Here is a 25,373-nt window from a genome sequence, read left to right as displayed (position 1 = left end):
CAAAGGAAACTTTCTAAGCAGATGGAATTCTGTTCACATTGTATTGGTTAAATGAGCTTAAATCTCACAGGTCCTGATGGAAACTGACATTTTCAGACCAGAATGTAGAAATAAAACAATGTAAAATTTAATTGTCAGGGTGAGTTTCTATTTTGTGAAGGTCTCTTGAGAGATGATACTTTAGTATTTTAAGTTTATGAATTTATTTATTTTCCTTCCCAGCAATATTTCTGTTCCTAAGTGATTAATTAAGCCAGCATTCAAATCTGGTCTTGATGGTCAAACATTAAGAGAAGGAACTGCTGTACTTCTTTAGACCAGGATTTATTATACTGTTTTTTGTATTTACATATATATAAGGATAGTTGCATAGCTGTTATCATAACCCTTAGGTTTCCACTCCTGATTTCTGGCTGAATTTTTTATGAGTTAAACCCGGTGATTTGGCAAAATTCCATGGACATAGCCAAAGATTTTACATAGAATCACATAGCTGGCATAAGTGACACAAGAATGATTTTCACTTTTGGACAGTTTGCCTAAAGTGGAAGTAATGCCTTCTTTTCACATAGAAAGTAGAATTTGAAGCATATTTCTAAATGTCTCTTTAAATCTAAAACCTAGTAATTTTTTTGCCTTGGGTTTGATATTGTTCTTTGAAAAAGCAGACCTACATAAAAAGAGCAAATAGTTATATTCAGGACTGTGAATTTAGTTTTGCAAGCATGATTAAAATTAATTTCCTAGTTTTCAAATGAAAATGAAAAATGCTAATTATATTCAGCTGCGTGCTTTTAAAATCCATAAACCAGAGAAAATTCAGTGTATTTTTCCTCAAAGAACACTTGCCTTTCATAAGCCAGTGCATTCAATTTTTTTCCAGTTTCTCTACCTGAAGTTCCATGAAGTTCAAATTCAGAACGTATGCACAGCATGTGAATGAGGCAGGCTGAGAGAGCTGAACTCAGCCTAGAGGAGACAGGAGGGTGACTGAGGAGCAGCCTGCAGATTTTTGAAGGACAGTTAGGAAGCTGAGGAAGAGGATTCTGATCTATGGGCTCCCAGAGGGACTTTGACTACATTTCTGTGCCAGAAATGACCATCTCCACAGCAGAGCTGCAGCAGTGACTGCACCGCACAGGAGTCAGTGCAGCAGACAGCAGGAGCAGGCTGACCTGCTAAACCAGTCAGGGAACTGTGTGGCTGAGGAATAGACATGGAATTTTCCCCCCTGATTACACTACAGAGCTGCTAACCTCTGGAAAATATAGGAAGTGCAATGCCCTAGATTATGAGTTGCCTAGAGTACACAGAGATTCATGGAGCCCAATAAAAAGAATACATATGAGCTGAGTAGGAAACACTTTAAACTTGAACCTGAGCATTCTCTTCCTTCAATGATTAACATATTTGCTCTCATTATCTGAAAGGCAAATAATTCCAAAAGACATAAATTATCAGTATATGTATTTTAGCTCTTATATATTCTTTTAATTTATCAGTATGAACTTCACACCACCCTCTGTGATTAGAGTGCCAGGCCTTAGGCTTTGCCTCTTGATTGCCATGGTTTCATATTTTTTTGGAAGTAAACTATGAAGTGTGCGAAATTTTGGCAATTTATATAAGATGAAATTTGTCCCAGAATGATATGAAAGGGAGATGTTTAGTTTCATCCTAAAGTAGATGTGCTAAATTGTCTTTTTTCTTTAAATGCTCTTCATTCAGCATTTGTAAAGTAGCTTATAGAATGAGGGAGGTTGAGGGAGGTTAACATTTAGGGTTTAGGCAAGTGAAGTTAGATTACATGAATTCAAGCTACAGAAAGATTTAAGATACAGTTTTGCATAATTTTACATATCTGTAAATTCTATAGCACTCTATATTATTCAGGAGGTGCTGGCTATGATCTATTATAAAAGGGAGAGCCCATATCACAGGTTACATGTGTAAAGCTTTGCTTCCTGGGTGGTTATGTGTCAGTTTGTTCAGGACAGGGATAGAATCTGCAAATCAGCTTTACCTTTAGCAGTGGATTTGGAGAAAATATGAGACAAGAATTAGATCTGTACTGAAAGTTTCATCCCTGTTCTATCCACCCAGAAGAAGGAAATTAAATTTTGCAGTGTTGTGCTTTAGTGCATTATGCTCATTCCTTTGAGGAATCAAATGAAAGCTTGCATTCCTATCGTGCTGTATTGTACAACTATGAACATGACTGAAATTTTTCTAACTTGGTATGAAGGTGACATGCATTACAAAAGCTTGAGAGAAGAAATTAAAAATCTTATGCATTACACAGTGTGTATGAATACAGAATAAATAGTAGATCACATTGAAGGATCTCACATATTTTCAATATTTTCAGAAATGAAGAAAAATAATTTTGGTTTTATGTGTGCTTTGCAACAGTTAATTGCTTCCATCCTTTGTGTTGGAAAACACGCCTTCTTAACTTCATAATTCATGAATGTATTTCATGCATTTCTTGTACACATAACTGGATTATACGTTTTAATTGGTAAATGTAACTCAGTAATTTAAGATTATTTTAGCCCTTAAAATTGATGGCCCAGGAATCCATATTTGCTAATGGGCTAATAGAGCGTTCAAAATTTCCTGCCATCTCCGTGACCAATTACAGCTAATTAACATCCCCCTAATTTCAGATCCAGGGTGTTCAATATTCAGAGTAAATTGACAGTGATTTAGCCAGTCACCTAAAGGCCAGACTAAATCAAACTTAATGAAGCCTCACCAAATCTATGAAACTCAAAATTACCTAAAAAAGGATATAGATGAAAATATAGAAAACACACATAGACATAGCAGAATGAGTTTGCTATGTTGTTTTCTTAAGTTAAAAAAAACAAAAAAACAAAAAAACTTGAGGATGGTCTTTGTTGGGGCTAATTTGTTTTGCTCACATAAAGAGGCTTTTTAGAGACCTGCAGCAAAGGCAGATCTTTGTGGAGGTAATGCCTTTAGGAATGGGGAGTTAACAGTGCATGGAGCTCGCATCCAGTCAGATGCTTTCTCTAATTATATTTTTTTAAATCTTTTTAAGTTAATGCATCTGGCCAAGTGTTGTGGGATTTCCCATAGTAGCTTCTGAATAACACAGTCTGAAGTCACCATTTCCCTGCCTGAACTTGTGGGCATTTTTATTACTGTCTTGCAGTCACAGATTTTGTCTGGCCTTGGGGAGTGTATAATAATTATAAGGAATATACACAATCATTTTCCCCTTGTAACATCATATCACTAGTCACCCTGTTGGCAAATGTTCTCTGGAAAGTTTTAAGAACTGGAAAAAAGAAGAGTACACCTATTTTTGTTCTTGTGTTTTATGACTATATAACCACCAGTGTTAAAACTGAAAATATATTTGCATTTAGTCAGGAAAAAGAATGAACTTCTGGATTAGTTTAAACCACCAGAAAACTTAATGGAATAAATTTTTTTTTCTCTTTTTCAAACACGTAAAGCCCTAGACAAATCTCCTACTCTGGAATTTATCAAAACAGTGTTATAGTCTGAAATTCATTTTATACTGCATTTATAAATGTCAATTCAAAGCATGAGTGAGCAGCTTATCTATTTCAAAGTTCTTAATGAAGTTCTTAATTGAATTATATGAGACTTCAATTAATGTACCTAAAACCTACAAAACATTTTTTTTCTTTTCCATGATAAAATCCATTAAAGGGATTTAAGACCAATTCCAGTTTAAAGAAGGGCTGCTCAGATGGCATCTCGCTTCTCATGTTTCAGTCTGCAGCAGGTTTCACAGCTGAGTTATAAACCCCTAGAAAATGAGTTTATACTGAAAAGAATGGCAGTTTATGAACTATTGCAGTATGGCAAGTGCTGCTTTCATCCCAAAAGTTCCAGTGTATAAAAGACAATAAATTTTGATAGATCAAACTTTGTGAGGTTATGTAGTTGAAAATATGAAATTCCAGAAACCGTCTTAATGTATAGGGAAGGATCTGAGAGGAGAATTCATTCTTAAATATGCTTCATGGGACACAAAATACAAAGCACATTTCCAGTGCATAATGGTACCTGTGAAATTTCTAATTTTAGACAAACAATCAAACCAGAAATTCATTTCAATGACAACTGCAGTGATGCAATTCTTTGGTTATTTACTGTTGAAGAAACTGAAGTAACTCAACTAGAATCATCTATATGTAATATATTCTTTTCAGCAATAGAAGTTGTTTATGACTTGTGAAAATACTGTATTTATTTGACCACATTTTTACCTTGCTGTGATTCACACCTACAGCACATTGTTTTTGTTTTTACTGAACTCAAATTTCTGCCACATAACAGCAGCCCCACAAAGATTAAACAGCTCCTCACTTTGCTCCTTAAGTGCTTCCTTTAGCCAAGAGACAGCTGAGAACATTCATTATTGCTAATGGTGTTTCTTCATTTTTTTGTTGCCCATTCTGGGGTTCATCCTGTTGCCATCAGGCATAGCCACCTACTCACAACATTGTGATGATCCCTGTTCCCCACCTGGTAAAGACCCTCTGCCTGCAGTGTTCTGAATATGTGTGTGGATGGTAACAAAGCATGGGCACGAGCAGAGGCCAGGACAGGCAGCACTGCTTCTCAGCTAACCCCAACTCTGCCTGGCTGGAGCTTGCAGCAGCCTATTCCTCATTTTCACATCATGCTTGAAGTAGATCTGACAGCTAAGAGATGCCCTCAGCCAGGAGAGTCCCAGGAAATGGTGTCAAGCTGAGGTATTGATTTTACTCTTTAAACACCCTTTAAAAATGCTGCTGTGCAATTATAAGCAGCTTGTTAATGTGAAGATCTGTGTTCCTAGTCAGAGAACTGAACCCACAGAATGAGAAAAAATAAAGCTTCAAATTATTTTAGATAAAATGTGTTTCAGAAAAAAACACCTAATGAAGATCTGAGTTATCAAATCAAAACCTTACAGCTGATACCAAATCAAATAATACAAACTACACTTAAAGCCCATACTAAACATACAGTCCCATCGACATCTAGGGCTATATCAAATGAACCTGAAATTACTCAATTACTTTGTGAGAGTTTGTGAATTTCTTTCTAAATTTTGGCAGGTAAATTCTAGTTAAAACTGCTTCTTTGTTCAATTTCAGGTGAAGTTTCCTCTATGAACTTGACCTCAATATAATTACTTATGGTTCATATTAGCAAGAGACAGCTACAGGCTGTAGTCTTAATATTTACAATATACATACTTATAAAATAGAAATTACTGAGAAAACTGTCTCTGTGCTTTCTTTGACAGTTTTTATATGCAATATAATTAAAAATTAAATTAGTGCTTTTATACTAATAATTCAGTGGTACCACCCAGAGTTTTACCTGTTTATGGCTTACAGCTATAAGCTTGATAAAAATATTAGTCTATGAAACAGAAATGTGAGACCTAAGGACAGTTCTGTTGATAAACAGAAATGTTAATAATAAGAGACTATGTGTATAATGAGTTCAGTTTCTTAGACTACATACAGTTTTCAAAAGATCACAGAGTAGGAAAAAACGAACTTTCAAATATATAAATTTTCAAATTAAAATATAGGTCTTTATATTTGTAATAGAATATCTTACTGAAAAATAAATTTTATTACCACAAGCTAGAGTTAGGCTTTTGTATTATATCAAACACAATAGAAATTCTCTGTCTCTACCAACTGTACCTTGTCAGTGTCAATGAAGTAGTTTGTATCTCATAGATCAATCTTTGCACCAGATAATTACCATCATTTGTAACTTAATTGCATTCAATTCACTGGAGTCAAAATATGTAATTGATGAAAATCCAACAATTATTAACTAATTTGCTGAGATTCATTAAAAAAAAACACCTTAGCATAGATTGAACATTTAACCATTTGACAAGCAATAAAGATTGATGGGAAACTACATTTCTGACAGAATTACTAAGACTCAAATAATGACTGAAGTGATTTGCACAGATAATTAATTAATCACTTTTTGTTGTGCACGTCACAGGAATAAATGGCACAGACTATTAACCAAATTTGCTTGAGAGACCACAGCAAATCATACCATGTGATTACTCAATTCTTGTATCCAAAAATCACTTTGGAAAATCCAAACAATCTTCCAGATATCTCCAACAGCTAAAAAACATTCTCTAATCAAATTCAATTAAGTTGTCCTATAATAAGACTTCTTTTAAAGGTGGTATACAAATTCCTTCCATTTGATAGGAATTCTTCCTCTGTCAGCTTTAATTCTTCCAAATTTCAGCATTTTCCAGAAGGTCATATTTCCTCTGAAAACAAAACTGTTACTATTCTCATAGCAATAAACACACCAGCACAAGAGGAACTTTTACTGATCTAAAAAACATCTCTTATACTGTAACAAATAATAAAAGACTTTGACAAAATGTTCTAGCAAAGCATTTTTTGTGGAATCTGTGCTGTACTGGAATGTAAGTAATCTGTCAAGGTAGATTGTTGTATAGACCTGGGATTAATTATGAATGTAAAGTTACAAATCTAAGTGCTTAGCCAAAGTATACAGTAAGAAGAAGGATTTAAATCTGAAACAGCATCACTAGCAGGATCCATGTTCTCAGTAATATAAAAATAAGGTGACATGTCCGTGCTAATTTTTCAGACTTTCTTTCTATTCAATGGAAAGAGGTGGGTGTCTTTAGAAATTAATTAATGTAACCCTAAGACAGATTTCAGAGGAAAGAGAGACACTTGCCTTCTGAAGGTATATTTCTCTATGAAAATCTGAACTTAAACTCTGATTAAAGGTAATGGCATAGAGCCCACTAAAATTTTCAATATTAATTGTATATTTCATGTCAGAAATTAACCTCCTCAATAATAATTTTCTTTTGACCTCCTTCAACAGATGTTTATTAATTGTTTACTATTTTATCTCAGATTTAAAAATATATAGGCTCAATTCCTATATAAAAGTTGAACAAAAGGTAAAACTTCACAAGTCTGTATCTATCTGAGAGATATTCTATATTGATAAAGGCTCTTTACAGTGTAAATTAAAAACCCTGCCCCCTCTACTTCCAGAGCAATGGATTTTATGTGATATATGATGTATTAATTACAGTTTAGATCAATTATATTAATCTATAATAATACTAATTATAGCTACAGATTAGTTACAAATTCTATATTACACACCATGTGTGAGCAAAAGAAATATATTGTGAGCTTAACATTTAAAATAACTAGTCTGCTAAGATTTCCTAAGGAATGACAAGTTGAATGGAAGACTGCTAATCTGTCGAATATCTATCAAATACAAGATGATTCTAAAACATCTCATCATGCTTTTCTGTTCTGGACATCTCTAAATTTAAAAAAATTCAAGCTCAACCTTTTTTATAAAAATCTGCATTCTTTCAGCTTCACGTTTGAAGCCAGAGTATGTAGATCTTCTGGCAATGGTTGTCTTTTTTTTGCATGTGTATGAGGTAAATTGAATCTTTATCTGTACTTGTTAACTCCAGAATTGGTTTGTTTAATTTTTGTTATTTTAGTGTATTTCATTCTACTAGGGACCACAAAGTACCTGATATTGTTGAAGTTGCTTGGAGAACTAAAAGCATGGATTTAATCAATTGTAGTTTTCACTTCAACATTACTTGGTGTGGTGTTCTTAAGAATTCTAGAGGACATCATTACTATTAGCACTGCTGTTAAAAATAGTGGAAATACAACACAAGTTAAACAGAACATCTCTGCTTGAGGACATAATTTTCAGGGTGTGTGCCATTCGCATCAGATCTCAAGTGAGCTCATGGTATCTGTTTAAATACAAAATTTCATTTTGCAAATATGTATAAAGTGTCCTCTAAACAGCTCCAAACACTTTTTTTCTGAACTTTCTATGTTAAACAGGATTTGCAGCTTGACCTGTTAGCAAAGGCATGACTGGACAATTTTGCCTCTGGACACTTACAATTTCTAATCCCTTTACATAGTGTGGTATGAAGATGCTATGCATTAAAACCAGGATATGATGTTGAAGACTGATTCATCAGCAAAGATGGCTTGCCTTGGGGTGGTTGGAATAATTTCCTCTGCTCTTGATCTTGCACTTCTCTGAGCATTTCCCTTGCCTGCCCAGGGGGGACAGCTCTGCTACCTGTGAAACAGAAGCAGTTCTCGAAGTGCTAGTTGATAGACCAGTTTATTAAAATAAATTGATACCAGTTCTTGTTTAGTTTACAGCTATAGTCCCTGCAGCTGTAAAAACCTGTGGCTATAAAAGCAACTGAGCCCTCCCTAAGGAACCAGTGGGTAAAAGGAGAATGGATAGACACACTGAAAATCAAGGCAGCTGTCCAAAGTTAAACCATCCCTGCTCGTGAATCAAAATCTTGGTTATTCTAAGTCATCTGTGGCCATGTCCATTCTGTTAGTCCACTTTGACTCCTTAGCACCTCTAGATTAGCATAAAGTGCAAATGGCATCAGGGGTCAGGTCACAGATTTAATTTTGAAGAGCCCAAATATAGGTACTCCTTTTCTTGATTAATGCTTGAGAAGAAAATTTGTGGCAAATCACTTGAAAAAATTAAATCTCTATATCTCAATGCATAAAGACAATGCAAACAAATAATTGTCATGCTAAACAAAGTGAATATTAGCTGGTTTAGTACTCAGTCCTTCTGAATAAAATAGTGTGCACAGTAGTACTCTAAATTAATTTTTTTGCAATTATGTCATTGCATCATGTCACACCTTTAATTTATTTGATGTGTCTGATTGTTCAGCAGCATACACCTATATAATAAAATATTCACAAAATATTAATTACTAATTAATATTTCTTTGGTCTGCATTGCAACAAGAAGGTGCAAACCAATAGAAAATCAGCCTGGTCTCTCGTGTTTCAGAATAATTTATTAGAAATAAAATGCACAATTTAGTGATGCATTTATATTTCAAATAAAGCTACATCTAAGTTTCATTACAACATTTAATAGAAAATAACTGTTCATACAGTTGCTGTCACTGAAAACGTTCTTTTAAGCCTGCACCATGCATGATTTTTAGCCTGCAAGTCCATGTGAGACTGCTTCTGATTAATACTAAGATTTGGCTTGTGAGTCAGAACACTGCAATCAGAAGTAATTCTGATTGTCTTTAGCTTCCTACTAAAATATTTACCTATAAAAAGGCAATGCAAAACAGGTATGGTTCCCACCTTGATACTGTTAAATTCAGTGTACATATTTCTATCAAAACCCCTAGGAGCAGGACTAGGCCAAAAGTTTAAATCACATTTGTATCTATCTTCAGTTGTTTGTATTTGTGGAAAAGCTTAGCACAGACCAGGCAAGGACTCAGTCTGTGGTTTCAGGTACAGTGGGCAGTAACATTTAATGAGGGTTGTCCCTCTTAAGCAATGTTTGGTACAAAGTTCAAGTAAATAAAAAATTGCTGCACAGAATGGTCAGAAGAAAAAGTCTTTCAGAGTCTGGAAAGTCCCTCTGAAGTAGTGATTCAGGTACAGAGAAATCTGGTGAAATTCCAATTGGAAAAGCCTTTAAGGTATTACCAGTATTACCCACTGATGGCTGTGCTGCCTGGGGGTGGATATAGAGGGGAGCAGAAGTCTCACTCCCATCAGAGGTTCCAGAAAGGTGAAGGACAAGAAACGGCACAGCCTTCTTGTTTCCCACTTTGCTTGCCTACAGGGGCAGTACAACCAGAACAGGTTAAGTGTGCACATGTGCACAAGTGTCCGTGTAAGAAATCACAGAAAAGTTGTGAGAGAAGGACCAGAATCAAAGGAGTATGTGTTTGAAAACACATCCTGTCTCTGTGCCACTGTCTGGATTTGCATCCTTGTTTATTCTGAGCTCAGGTTAATTTTGGCTTGAGTATGCACAGTGTTCTTCCTCCCATCCTGTACGTGTGGTCCATGACAATGACATGACCTGTGTGTGTGGCTAATCCAAGGCTCAACAATTTCTTCAGCCAGGACTTGTGTGAAGGAAGGAGCTCAGCAGGGAGATATGAGATGAGTGGGACTGAATTCTAGATGGGCATCAAGAGGTAGGGGATCTGAGTCAGATTAACAATTAGGCTGAAATGAAGAGATTATCTAAAATGAAGAATATTAGAATGAAATCTATACTTATATTTTGTTCAACCAAGCCTCAGAAGGAGAGCCAGAACTTGGAGTACAACATCAGACTAAATTATACAATGGGTCCTTACTCTGTGAACAGCAAGTGCAGTAAGATACAGTTTATACCAGTCTTCCACAGGAAGGAGAGCTGTCCTCAAATGATTGAATAATAAAAATTAACATTCACAATAGTTTCTGCTAAAAGAGGTAGTATAATTAGTCCTGTATAAAATGAAGATTAATTTTTATTACTGTAGGAGTTTTTGGTTTGGGTTCTTTTTTTCAAATCACTTTTGTTTTAAACTCTGCACTCAGGAAGATCTGTTCACAAGCTCAGCACAGAACCACTGAGAATCATTCATGAGACACTGGAAGAGTCTTCTGATTGGATTTATGGCTTTTTTTCTTTACTGTCTGACATCGTATGGAGTGATGATGATGACAGTGATGAAGGTATTTGTAATGTAAAGACTTCTGTACCTGCTCTAACTGCTGTTTTACACGCATTAAAATGGCTTACTCAGCTTCTAACATCACAGACAAGAAGGTCAAACAAAAGGAAAAATGAGCATTGTTGCTAATAAAGCATCCACTGGCTATTCCAATCAGCAAATTGGTCTCTTTGTTAGCTTTCATCTCGTGTTTTATGTACTATTACAGAAAAGCTGTCAGAATTAAATATTACTATCAGTACATCTTGAAGAAAAGAGCACTAATTCATATACGACTTCAAAGCCACAACCAAAATATGCATCAGGATATTGCTTCAGAGAATGGAAATAACAATTTTCTTTTAACCAGCAAGAATCTAAAGAACCTTGGAAAATATACAAGATACTTCAAGAAATTTAGAACTTTTTAAAATTTAACATATTGATGACGGGGCAATATATAGAAACTAAAAAACATATGACATTTCAACTGAACTTACAGGATTTTGTGTGGCATATTGCAAATAATTCAGTTTATTAGAAATTACAGTTTTACAATTACGACATCATACTTCATCTGACATAATCAGATAAATGAAAGTAAATTACTAATATTTTGATTTTGGCAATAACTGTCTTTCTGTTAACAAAAACAAAAAACCAAAGCAAAATGAAAAAATAAAACCTAGTTCCCCAGTATGAGAGAGACTGCTCACAGTCAGTAGTGGATCCTTGTGTCACATCATCTTGGTCATTCTGACAAGCGATACGTGTAGGAGTGACATCTTCATTTCACGGTAGTTTATTTTATATTCCATTTGGCTACACCAGAATATAATTAAAAAGTGACATGTCCTGAAACTGACTTCGACCTGTTTGTTCAGAAACCTGAGATATTACCAAGTGTTTACCTTTTAAATATGTGCATGAGCTTTTTATATTAGCGCCATATATGAATGCTAATAGATAGGCTGCTACATGTGAGTCTGTGAATCGGGCATCCTATTCTGAGATATTATTTATAACTAGCAGAAAGCCAGTCTCTCCTAAGGCTGACAAACAGAAAAAATGAAAAATAGAGAGTTTGGCAAAATGTGATCAGTGTGCATTTTTTTCTTTTCATAGCTCCCAAAGCACGAACAAACTTTCAAACACTCGAGCATCTAAGTTTTAATGGCAGTAGGAAAAGTCATAAAATACCTGACAGACAAAAATTCGAGATCTTATGTTCACTAGATTTGGAAATCTTAACTCTGCCAGTTTTTTGTACAAGTGGAATTTCATCACCAACCTGGAGTGTGAATAGGCAGTGAGACATGTTACTGCATTATAACATAAAAATTAAGTGCTTTGGGCACTCTGCCCACCCTGTGTTGTAGTCAGTGCAGCTGAGGCTGCACCCTAGCCAGTCACTCAGGATCACTCCTTCAAATTCTCTGTCCTACATGGGGGTGCAATAACATATTGCAGCAATCAAGTGCTTATAGTTACATTTTTGCCTTGGGTTTCACTGGAAGCATTGCTAGATTAACAATCTTGCTAAGCTTCATATGTATTTTATTTGGAATTTTAAAAGAACCAGTGAGCCTTTCCTTAAAATGTAGAAAGATAATGTAAATTCTTAATTTTATTCACAATTTAGATGCACAAATATTTGGATATTTCCTTAGTTACTACTGCATCTTGAATTTATCTACCCCAAACTCTGTGGCAAGATAGATTTTTTACAAAAAATCCAAAATCTCAGAATAGATGCTTGTCATTTAGCATATAAAGAAGAAAAATATTTTTTTTGAAAAAAAAAATGATCCGACATGAAAAAAAAGGTTTTGTTTTCTTTTTTGTTTTGTTTTTGTGAGGTTTTTTTTTTGTTTGTTTGGTTTGGTATGGTTTTTGTTTTTTTAATCTTTTCTCTGATATCTGTTTTTTTCTCTTGGTTTAGGTGAAGTAGAACCTTCCCTGAAAAAAGGTTAGTGAGTTGCTTAACATTAGAGAGAAAATACTTTGTAATAATTTTAAAAACTAACTGTACATATGTGACATAAATTCTGTTCATAGTTACATGGCAGTCTACTAACCTTTTCAGTTGTGCTCTAATAAACTTATTAAATGCAAAACACAAATAATAATATTTACTGAGCTGTTTGTTGGTCCACGAGAATTCTTTACTATTTCATTGTTACTGAGAAAATCTAAAAAAAATTCATCTAAAAATAGAATTACAGAAATATTATTTATATCCTTATCATGCTTGAGGAGCTCCTGTTAATGCCAAGGAGTTATAAGTAAGTCTGGATAGAAATAAAGTTCAGGAATAATAATACGGAAAGTATATTTAGCGAGAAATAATGATGAGGTACTGTCAAGCATTTTACCTGAAGCCAACACAGGCCCCTAAAGAAAGAACTGCATCCTAATCTTCTGAAAAAAATACTTAATTATCATTGAAATTTTAAAGCAGACAAGTGAAGGAAATAGGATTTATATTATAATCTTTATGGATATTGAAATTGTTTTGCTGAAACATAAAACTTATATTCAACTTCTATTGAATCAAAATGCAAATATATTAGAAGACTGGAATTACTAATAATAGAATGTAATGCTTTTTAAAACTAGGGTGTGTTTTTTCTCCACATTGAGCAAAGCTCAAGAACAGTAGGATGTGTAACCAGCCCTATGTGAACTGAATTTGGTATCCATCAAATTCTCAAGAGGTAAATGCCCGTATTGAAGAATCAATCACCCCAGCTGCTTCTGAGATTACAATCCAGTTTTCTCTGAAGTTAATTAGAATTGGATCAGGCTTCTATTTAATGAAACATTTTTTCAGTCTCAATCTGTAATCCAAGGAATTAATAGGCCTAAAGACCAGAACCAGTTATCTTTCTATTGATGACTTCTCATGTTAGGAAAATTTACAGACAGTGAAGGAAAAGATTCCATCTCTTTACTTCATCTGTAAGAACTGTAAAACCGTCAGCATCACCCTGTCTCTTTTCCCACAGTGATAGGTGCATTTTTAATTTTACAGAGGGTGCACAGAGTCTGAAGCTGTAGCACATTGTTGGCAAGGATTTACATGGGTGGAACCGTGTGCCAGTGTAGGGCCCAGGCTGAAAGTGCTGCTACTTCATGTCTAGGGAGGCATAATCCACAAAAACACCATGGACAACACCACCAATGCAATCAGCATTGCAATCCCTTCTTCTCTGGAAATCAGTGACACAGGCCTTACCCATTTCATTGGCATGCAAAGCTGTAGAAACAGAATTTGGAGAAGTCACCTAAACAAGCTGAAGGCTGCTTAAATTATAAGCAGTTGGAAGTAATAATACAGTTGTTTGGAGCTAAAATTGCTCCATCCAAGGAGCTGAGTATCTAACTGCTGGCTGGGAATGTTTTCCTCACTATTCAAAGCTCACTGCCTGGCTCTGGACATGAATCCTGAGAGGATGTTCTATCTTTGGTATAAAGGAAATGGACAAGGAGCGGGTGATTTCTCCAGACCTGGTATCTTAGAGGATAATGCAGCCACATTGATGTGAGAAGGCCCAAATTCAAATATACTTCACCTGCCTGAACAGTTAAATGAATTTTGAGTGGCTTTTCCACTTCCTGGATGTGTGCTCAAGATTCTCCCTTTGTCATTTAGAGTATAAGCATTCTTATCCTTGTCTCCCTGCAAAAACCTTCCTCCTGGCTGGGCCTGCTGAAGGTAGTACCCCTTTCTGTCACAAGTAATGCCATAAGCTTTCACATAGCAACATCCTCAAGTAACTGACCATCCCCAGGGGACTGGAGGTCTCCATTTCATCCTGGCAGACAGCATCTGGCCTTGTTTGTGCTTGGTTTTGTCACCTCTTTTACAGGGCTACAGAAATACAACGTCTGTGGCCTGAAGCCACGAGTCCCTGGAAGCGCCAGTGCGGCGCACTGCGCCTCTCCTCGGTGACAGGCACCCCTCAGCCCCTCAGAGGTGCTACTGTCTCTCTTAAAACTGTATAAACATCATGTTACAAACATGTAAAACCTGGCTAGGCAGAAGTTTTCTGAGAGCTCTGTGGTGTGGTGTGGTGTAGCTGCCTGGAGACTGGACTCGTTCCAGCCCCGAGGACACTCGCCGGCAGAGATGAGACAGAGACTCGCTGTAGATGTTCTGAAGGTATCTTTATTTCTTCGAAGGGAATCTACTCACAAAGTCCCATTGTATGATACAACAAAGGGTTTTTTATAGCTTTTTAGGGGATTGAAATCTTAACCAATAAGAACTACAAATTACAAACTAACCAATTACCTTAAAATTCTAAGTAAGAAAAGACCAATCACTTAACAACTTTAAAAACCAAGAGGAATCCTAAGAGATAACAGAAGTTTTGATAAGGAGGAGGGGGGGCATGCTCTAAGGGGTTTCTTTGTTTTCAAGGCACTGTTTGGGGGAAGTAACATCTTCCACAGTTGGTCTAGTGAGCAGCCTTTGTGCTTGGGCACAGTGAAATTCTGTCCCAGCGCTAGAGCTCGTGAGCGCAGAAGGCAAAGCCCTGGGAGGTGAGCTGAGGGCTCAGGTGAGCTCCTGCAGGTAGCACTCACACACATCACAATCTGCTCCCCTGAGCACAAGGTGCAGATCCCTCCAAGCAGCTTTTCCTAACTAATTTGTGCTGTCATTTACATGGTCCATAAATAAGATTTCCAGAACAAAAGCTTTCTAAAACAAAGCAAAATAAGACAAGACACTGAACTGATGATTTTTTTCCATGTTGCAGCTGTTAGGGCTGGACCCTAAAAAAGGACCATCTATACAAATAGATCTGGAGATTTTTGGGTGTCAAATTGTTAATTTGATCCATTATATTAGAACCAAATTTTTTTTGTTATGGAGTTTTCTCTGCCTACATGTAAAGCACCATTTCTGTATCAAAATCCCTTCAGCTCTGAGCAGCAATTTTATCTATAGCTTTATGAAGGATCCTTCTTTAGGTGACACTGGCATTTGAACATTCCAAACAAGAAAAAAACCCAGTGAGATTGTGCAGTACACTACTGCAGTCTCCAGAATATGAACAGATTGACATTTTTCACATTTTTACGGAAACCTCTCTGAAATTTCATTCTGGAAATGTGCACTATGGTTGCTGTGCCTGATATTTAAGTATTTGTATTGGATCTAACTTAGAGTTATTGTCGTGTTCATGCATAAAATGAGAATTTTTGAAAAATCTCCATGTGTATTTTTAGTGAATGGACAAACCTTCACTCTTTTGCTTTGCTGACTAGCAGCTTTTATGAATGTTAAAATATTTGCACAAAACTTACTTTATAATGGAATGTACAAACTGAAAAAAATGAGATTACTGGTATCACAATACAATTGCATATTGGAAAAAAATTCAAGGGGAGTGGAAAGGACATTGTCTAGCCATGAAGGAAGAAAAGCCTAATCACAGACTTTGAAAGCAAAGATCACTTTCCTAGAGATGTAAATTAAAAGCAAAGATAATAGAAGTACAGGTAATGACAATGGGCTTCCACAGGCAATGGGATTAATATCAGTTTCAGAATCCTTTAGAAGATATGAAAATACCTCTCAAGCACCGTTTTTTTTATTACAATTATTTTTGCCAGTCCAAGTCTTATCACTAATATTTATCTTCAATAATTATAAAAGAATGAGCATTTAATATTGTCTAACAAAGCAGTATATTCTTCAGTGGACATAGTGAAAGATTATTCTGGAGGGGACTTTGCAGCCTTTAACAATGCATATTCTCAACATACAAAAAGTATAGGACATTTTCACAAAAGACAGAGAAATTAAGTTCTTTCTTTCAGGCTTAATTTGCTTTTGGTTTCATTTTTTTCTATAATAGTTATAACTGATAATCTTGTTCATTTTTTCAGGGTTAGTTTCACCTTTAGAGACACATTATATTATTTGACAGCTGTATGCCTATATGTTTTTACTAGAAATTATTGCTATAAAAAAGAAAGTGCGGGGTGTTTTTTTGTTTTTTTCTTGTTTTGTTTTTCTTTTGTAGACACTACTGGCCTCAGTTGCAAGTTTGGAAAAGAGCTGAGAAAACACAAAATTGGAAACAAAGATCTGTAAATAGTAAAGAAGTGCAAACACTTCAACATTGACAATCATGCCTAAAAAAGGTCTTTATTAATCTGAAAATAATTTTAATTTCAATAAATGCTATTCAATTAAAAAGCAGAGAAATAAATAAAGCACCATCACGACAGTTATCCATCTCTGTGTTACTGGAAAATTTTATTATTGCTTCAGATTATTTTTACCAAACATCAAAAAAAAACATTTCCTTCAGGTAGAGATAGATCTCTAATTTTCCTTGAGTTAGCCTATATATGAGACAGAAAAATGGGTTTTTGACGTTTTTCATAGGAAAACATAATTTAAAAATTCATAGATTACAACAAAAAGCCAACACAGGCTAGAAATTTCTGTTAAAGTTCACAAGAAATTTTGTAAAAGAGAAATAACTTTTTTGGCAAAGCACCTTATCCATCTGTCTTCAGTTCAAATGAGAGAGAGCATCATTGCCAGAGTATTAGGCTGGTTATTAATATGCTGAAGACTCATCATGCTCTTAAAAGACGTGTCAGCCTCTAAGGGAATGGTCAGTTACACTGACTCACCCTGGGCAGCTCTTCCCAAGCTGCAGCTCCCCCAGACCTGATGCCAGACACCCACTCCTATTAACCCCTTCTCCACCCCAAGGTTAGGCCAGTCACAATTTATCCAGCACAATCTATTGGCTTGTTTAGACCTGGGTATTGATTTGTGGTAACAAAAAAAGTGCTCCCAAAAGGAAAGATTCTCATACTAGACCATTTCCTTCATCGTCTTTTGGTATAGTGATTAAGTAAACATATACAAGTTTGCCTGGGACAGGGGAGAAGAAACAATGTGCTTAGAGAAGGCAGGGATTTTCTAATTTGGATTTAAAAGTAGCTTTGATATGATAGTCTGTACAAGTCTAAGTTCTCAGTGTCCAGGCAGGGTAGGGTAAATAAACTGACAAATATTTAAGTTATTAGACAAACAATTTATCATGTGTGCCAGACTGTTTTAAACTATTAAAGTACCAAAGAATGTATGATTAGACCAGCTGACAAAGTGGATGTGACAGAAGTCCTTGTTGTTGCCCTAAGGTGACCAGTGCAAATGCCTCAGGAAGTATATCAGAACTGTTAAAAATATAGTTATAATTTCCCAAGGGAGCTCTCCATACACCAAGCATTTACCCAGTGAAAGGACACTGTGTTTGCACGGCTGTAATCCTTCCACAACTTCTGGTGAATCTAAGGCTACAGTCTGGAAATGAATTAGAAAAAATAAATTCAGAATACCATAAATGCAACCTGAAAACTGTGTTGCAGTGTAGTTGACATATATGTGTCTTAAAAAAAATAATTACAAAGCTTCATTCCTCCCTAAAGTATATACCCATTTGTATTGATAATGCCTCCTGAATTCAGTTTCTTTTATGTTGCTGTATGGTAATGTTCACTTCTCTGGATATGAGTTGCTATTAAAGATCTCACTAAAAGGCTTTTGCTTTCTCCCTAGGCTACATTTTACTCCAAAGCTTTTTGCATATCTTTGTGTAAAGTACACCCTGTGTTAAAAGATGGAAATCATTGATTGGTTCAATTCTCTGATGTTAAACTGCTTTTCCAGATATGTGTTTTTTGCATTTTTCATTTTTGTGGCATCCATTCCTGTTATTAATGTTCTTTTAACAATTTCATCTGATTTTACTTACATTGATCAATACAGCAATAGCGTATACATTATAAAATAGGATTTCATAAAAGAAAGAAAATATTTTCCATATTATGCAGATGAAAAAATGGCAATATACCACAAAGGTACAGGGATGTTCAATTATAGTTCTTTTGCCTTTTGCAGTATAGTGATTTGTTTCCAATTTGATCTGTAACTTTTAAATCCAATTTTACCAAGTGTATTTTAAAAGAGAAAGTGAGAACTTTGGGCCACAAGGCTAGCAGGGACCCTGGACAGGAGTGTAGAAGAGAGCTTTGCAGCTGTTGAAGTTATCCTCTTAAATTGGGGGAAACATTAAGTTCATATATCCATGCAATCTTTGTAGAAATCTTAATTTGTGCCCCTGTAATGGAGCTCTGGGGAGGTTCTCACTCAGAGGAGAGGGCACTAAACAGATCCCCACAGGCTGGAGTCTGCCGTGCCTGATCTGGAAAATGAGAGACTTTTCCAAAACTCGATTACACCCACACCATCAGAACTGGGGGTTTTGCATACTTCTGGGTGAACTCAGATCCCTTCACAGCTGCTGCTGTGCCAAGGAGAGATGTAGCAAATGGAGCCCACGCTCCTGACCCACAGAAACTTCTATTTTCTGCAGGCCAAACCCCCAAAATCAAATTGATTGGATCCTAAAGTGATTGAATTTGTGAAGGAAGGACTATTTATGGATTAATACAGTATGGTAGAATCTGCAGAGTTCATGTTTTTGAAATCTTGGTAGGACAACTGAGTCTATGATTTCTTTTTGTTGTATTTTTAACATCTCACAAAAACAAACAACAAAAACAACAGCAACAAAAAAAACCCCAACCAAAACCAATTAAATATATTAGTGCAGAAAAATATTTTGTTGGTGCTAATCAAGATTAGAGATTTTAGGCATAGTTGTATATATAATTTTACTCTAAGAGGTCTAAAAGTCTTGCCTGCATTTTTTTCTTTAGAAAATGACACTCAATTAAATGCAGGCTGATAAAATTGGCAAAGAAGAATATTTAACACTGGGCCAGTAGCACGTTTGAAGTCTGGCATCCATAAGGAGAAGCATGTAAAGACAATTTCATGTTCCACTGAAGGAAAATAAAATCTGGTTTTGATCACGTGGCACTTCTCTGCTTTGTTGGAGTAAAAAGGTTGTCTGTCTTTTGGTTTTTGATTTTAATCAAAGTGCAAGTAGCTTTCATATTAGATTTTAGAACCAAGGCACAGGACTGCTGTCTGGGAACGAAAAACACAATGTAAACATCTTTATGTATATTAAGAATAAAACTTTATGGTAGAATGTTAAGGATTGAAAAATTTTAATATCTTCCACTTTCAGTTCTTTTAAAAGCCCAGCCATTAAAATTCCACCATAAAAATTCTGCATGTGGTCTCCCTGAAGGATGCCAGTGCTGCTAACAGGACAATTAGTCAAAGATAATTGCAAGTACCTCCCTTCCTGTAAAAACCTTCCTGATAAGATATTGCCTTTCTGTTTCAAATGGAAACCTTACCAGGGGAAAAACAAAACTCAAAATAATAATAATAATAATAATAATAATAATAATAATAATAATAATAATAATAGGCTTTGGATGGAAAGGAAATCCTCAGTTGAACAAGGCAATTGGAACCTGACATGGTACATAACCTTTCCTTTTCCTTTCCCTTTCCCTTTCCTTTCCTTTCCTTTCCTTTCCTTTCCTTTCCTTTCCTTTCCTTTCCTTTCCTTTCCTTTCCTTTCCTTTCCTTTCCTTTCCTTTCCTTTCCTTTCCTTTCCTTTCCTTTCCTTTCCTTTCCTTTCCTTTCCTTTCCTTTCCTTTCCTTTCCTTTCCTTTCCTTTCCTTTCCTTTCCTTTCCTTTCCTTTCCTTTCCTTTCCTTTCCTTTCCTTTCCTTTCCTTTCCTTTCCTTTCCTTTCCTTTTCCTTTTCCCTTTATTCTCACTCTAACTTGTGGTTGTAATTTCCAAAGAGGCAGATAAAAATTTCTGAAATCATATTTAACAGGCACTGTTAAATAGGCTGGTTCCTCATGTCGTGGATGAGCACACAAACTGTTCAGCATTTTCATTGATAGGAGCAATTTGTTCCCTGTTGCATTTTCAAGGAAGCTTTTGTGATACATGACTTTAGGAAGCTGAAGTTGCTCTGAATCCCCAGAACAGGGTGAGATCTAAGAAAACACTGGGGATAAGACTGTGCTGCTGGCAAGCTGGCTGGGAAGTCACCTGAATAAGTCATACATGTCACTGAGTGTTTCCAACACTGAATGCTGGTGTTTAAGGCCACCTATTCCACTGTCTTTTGTTCCTGGGTACAGGCACAATATGCCAATTTAATTCCCCAATTAAATAATTTCTTCGCTTTCATTTTTTTGTCCCTAAGCTTTTTTTCCTGTTGCAAGGTGTTTTTTTTGGTTTTGCTGTGTTGTTTTTCTGCCTGTAGAGCACAGCTACTTGATGTATTCGTAGTGAGATAGAAGTTGCTCTATTGCACAGCTTCCTTTCTTCTCCTCCTAGCCCCGCAAGGATAGCTGTCACCCTCACCAGCTGGTACTATCTAGATTAAAAATAGACCTCAGCTGCACAATTGCAAATTTCTCCTGAGGATACCAACAGCAAGAGAGTTGACTACAATTCTTCACACAGACACCATCTAAAAACACATTTGAAATGACATCTCTCTCATCTTCTAAAGCTCTTAACACCACTAACTCTGGCCTTGCCCTCAGTATGTTTCCACCAACTCTTCAGGATAATCAGCTGCCTGTTACCAATTAGTCTTGATAAACTAGCAAGGACATAGCCCCACTAAATTGCTGGCAATAGGTGTAAGGATTTTAACTGCTCAAAAGCAAATTATTAACCTCTGGCTCACCAGACTCTGAGTTGGACTCATTTTCCTTTTCACACTTAGATATTTGTTAAGAGAGAGAATGTCAAAGCACTGAAGGTGTATATCACTGTATTATTACCTGCAACAGATTATGAAAAAGGTAACCAGCTGGTAAAATTTGTTAGCAAAAATCTATTGTCATTTCATAGAAAATTCCATCTGCTGAATTATACCTTTAAAACACTAGATATATTGAAATAAATTCTTTATTCACTGCAGTATTTAAGTGGTAACAGGATGGCTTTAAGCATGGAGGATAATGTTGAATGTCAGGTTCAGAGGTAAAATCCCAGTTCTTTTGCTGTGTTTCTGGGTCAACTTAGGTAATGGAGACTCTTTTTTTTTTTTTTTCTCACCTTGTCTCTTATATCATTGCCATTTCTGTTAAGGTTTTGGGGATTTCTTTTAAAGGTATATTTCTGTAAGATGGAAACTCAGTGGAGGGTGAGGTGTAGGTGCTGTTTTGACAATGCCAGAATGTTACTCACCATTTTATCCTCTAATGAAGCAAGATGCAAGGCTGTGCTTTCCCAGTATGAGAAGAAATATGTCCCTCAAAATTTGAACTCCTGTGTAACAGAGATGAGATAATTATATTGTGTTATAGCTCCATGTGATACCTAAAGTAATTCAGGCTAAGGCACATTGATGCTATTCTAACACAATAAAATTTAAATAGCTGTGAATAATGCTATGAATTTTACTATGTTGTAAAAAAGGACATAACAAAATCAGAAACACAAAGACAGACAAAGAATGGAATCAGGAACCAGGAGAATCTCCTCATGTCCTAGCATGAAGGGCTGTGCTCTTCATTCACACAGATGTAAACCTGCACAGTGCTGACCCATTAATTTACACAGATTCAAAGAACTGAAATGATTTTTCTCCCATCCTGATCTTCCTGGAGCTGGAGTGCACAGCCAGTGCTGTGCTCTCATTAGACACTGTCAACTGCTGTTAATGAAAATTAGCTGGGTGAGGGGTGGGGAAGCTACTGGCAAGACTCTGTTGTTCAGCAGGGATTTCCAGTAAAGCTGCCTGCAATACTGATCCCCAGCTCACTGTTAAGGTCTGTTTTGGGTCAACACAACACAGATAAATCAGCCTGACAGCAATATAGTTGAATTTGTTTCCTTTCAGCATCTTGACATGGTCAGTGAGAAGACTCCTAGCTTTCCTTCTTGGAGTTGTTTAAAATAATCATCCTGCATGTTCTGTATATCTGCACAAGACCTGAGGTCTAGAGAAATTAGCATCAAACAGTACCCATATTTAAGGAAATACTTATCTATTTAAAACCCAAGCAACAAAAGGGGAAAGATAATTTTTCATGTCTGCCTAATAATTTAAGAAAACAAACAATGAAATATAGCTTTTAAAATATATACTCCCTTACAATAATTTAATAAACTTTGCTGTCCTCTCATAAAGAATCTGGATGGTTGCTGTGGTGACAAAGATTATCCTTGCGGCTGCTTGATTCTGTCATTTTTCTAAACATGCATTCTTAATATTTAGGATTTATTAACAATGTGTCACATTGATAGAGATAAATTACAAGCTTTAAACTGGCCATGTAAGTCTTCTATGATATTACAACCACTTTGTCAACTCAGCAATAAGATATGATGTGATTACTAGAAAATTAAAGTTATTTGTCATAAAAGATGAAGCAGAGAGTATCAGAACGCTCATAAAACAACAACAAGAAATCTTTAATAATCTAATATGCTTCTTGATTTTATGTTTTGAAGTTAGCAAATAGTTACTATTTTCTTTTTGTAAATTGATCCAGTTTAGCTTATGTTGACACTAGATTTATTTGTACTGGGAAAATTTGGGATGTAATGCATCAGAATTTATATGATCCAGGCTGCAATTTTTCATGATGGTTCAGAATGGAATGGGAAGTTTGTGGAGACCTTAACGGTGGGACACTTTACAGTATATCAAAGCAAATATGGACATATTTATGTGTTAAGAAGAAGTACTTCACTTCTAGGAATTTGAGTAGGTTTCTTTGTGATGTGTAGTATCCTAATTGTAGCAGAAAATTAGATGAGATTCTCAGTGTGGCTGTCTAAAAAGGTATGTTTTGGTGCACCTTACTGGAATATTTGTTTGAAGCAAGCTTCACTGCTGGTACAGTGTGAGCCTGATTTAAATAACCAGCTCTAGAGTCATTGCTCCATACCTATTTTGCAGTCAAACTAGCAGTAAATTCCCTAAATCAAAAGTAATTTTAAAACCTTTACTTTTTCTTTTTTTTTTTTTTTTTTTTTTTAATAACAAATATTTATTCTTATTTTATGCTTATTTTTTCAAGAAAGATAGGCCTTTTTTCTGTAGTGAGACACATAATATATGGTAGAAATGCAGCAGAGCTGAGGCATTTTTAAACAAGCAAGGAATTTGTGTCTGTGTAAGTGACTCTGCCTGAAGAATATGATTTATTCATATTCATCTCTGTATGTAGGGTGACCTCTTGAATTGGGTGAGATATGTCTCCACTGTGTGTTGCAATGCAGAGGAAGTGACTCAGCTTTCTTTAAGTCCCCTGAGTCAGTGTTTGGAGGCAGTCTGGAGCAGTGGCAGGGAAAACTGCTCTGATGTGCCCAGAATTAGGGGGCAATCTTCCATCTGTTCCTGTCTTGCACCATTCCTACCACTTTTGCTACCTAAACTAGACCATGTAGCCATTTAAGCAAAACAAGTGGGAAAAGTTTGAAAATCCAGCAACAGAATTCTCTCAGTCAGCAGAAATAAAATATCCTCACATATTCAAAAGAAAAATAATCCAGAGTCAGCTGAAATACAATAAATCAGTGAAGTATATTTCATCCTATTCTCACCCTTTGAGGTTTATAGAACAATAAATAAACTGTGCACCCAGGCTGAAAAGAGCAAGATGAAAACTGTAGAAAAACACTTTTTAGCCTAATGACATCATATAATTAGCTTAGTTATGTTTCCATGCATTAGGGGCTAATAGTGATGTATTTTACCCTCTCAGTGAAATAATGGTCTCTCTATCTGGAGACAACATAGCCTGATGCCATAGAGTTGCTATGTCTTTGCAAACTACACACAATAATTATTTCAGGTACCAAATACTGTACAATAAAACCATTCTGGATTATTTTCAAGGACTTATGTAAAATATCTGGGCAGGGAAAATTCGATTTCCTGCTGGATTTCTTTGGCAATGTGTATTCTGAGAAAATAACTAAGGTTGTAAGTGAAATATTTCAGTTGTCCTCAATAGGCATTGGAGCAGTTTCTTAGACTTGACATGCAAAATGCATAACTTTTTCTTGGTTGGACTAATTTTGAGGTCAGTGTTCTTGTTATTTAGATCCTGCAGACCACAGGTAACACCAAAATACAAGGCATCTCCCACAGGGTCTAGTGAGATTTGCATTTGCTTTTGTCAAAAAAAATTTCATACAGTATTTTAGAGTGACTTCCTACTGCAGGAAATATGTGCAAAATATGTTAAACCAGGCACTCTGTATAGTCTTAATGACTTTATTTCACAGCTATAATAAATGTCCTTTAAATTTCTACAGGTGTGCAAAGAAAGCTATGCAGATTTGATTGAATTCTGGTTTTCTTTTTCAAAAAATCAACATTTTACCTTTTATATATCATCCTGGTTTTAACACAGCAGACAGGACAGTAGAAAAAATATTTATATGGAAGTAGATAGTAGTAATTTATTATGATTTTTACAGCTGAAAAATTTTGTTCAAATGGAATGGCATAACAAGGGCAGATAAATACTGTACCCCTTCCTCCTCTAAGAAGCCAGTTCTCGGTTTTTGGTGTACAGCATGGTCAAAATGAGTAATTCTCTGAGACAACGATCACTAACCAGGGAACTTTTTTTTCTGTAGTTTGTACAGAGCATTGAGTCTACCTTCTACTGTGTGTTGGAGATACCAATTCAGTATGTGAGCTTTAACAATTTCAGAAAATGTAGTAAACATAACATTTTTTTTTCCTTCTGAAGGTAATTTGGAAAACATAAAATACTAATCTTGGTAAACAACTCAAGATAAATACAAAAAATGCTTTGTAAATAATGTTT

At 35.7% G+C, this 25,373-nt stretch overlaps 1 protein-coding gene across 19 annotated transcripts in view; it reads left to right on the top strand.

The window, feature by feature from the left end:
- The window catches only part of TRDN (triadin), a 228,971-nt gene that overhangs the window by 37,189 nt on the left and 166,409 nt on the right, over positions 1 to 25,373 (top strand). For 15 of the 19 annotated variants that reach the window (XM_056487098.1, XM_056487095.1, XM_056487091.1 and 12 more), the window contains exons 3-5: positions 4,486 to 4,533; positions 10,476 to 10,613; positions 12,534 to 12,560. The exons of 1 other annotated variant lie outside the window; for it this stretch is intronic. In XM_056487098.1, the coding sequence (XP_056343073.1) occupies positions 4,486 to 4,533; positions 10,476 to 10,613; positions 12,534 to 12,560 (213 nt within the window). The remainder of the gene's footprint in view (positions 1 to 4,485; positions 4,534 to 10,475; positions 10,614 to 12,533; positions 12,561 to 25,373) is intronic. 3 more of the 19 variants (XM_056487093.1, XM_056487099.1, XM_056487100.1) reach the window with 1 other exon arrangement.

Source organism: Oenanthe melanoleuca, chromosome 3 (assembly GCF_029582105.1).
Source record: "Oenanthe melanoleuca isolate GR-GAL-2019-014 chromosome 3, OMel1.0, whole genome shotgun sequence".
In the NCBI taxonomy this organism is placed as follows: domain Eukaryota; kingdom Metazoa; phylum Chordata; class Aves; order Passeriformes; family Muscicapidae; genus Oenanthe; species Oenanthe melanoleuca.
This window is presented reverse-complemented; position numbering and strand designations above follow the sequence as displayed.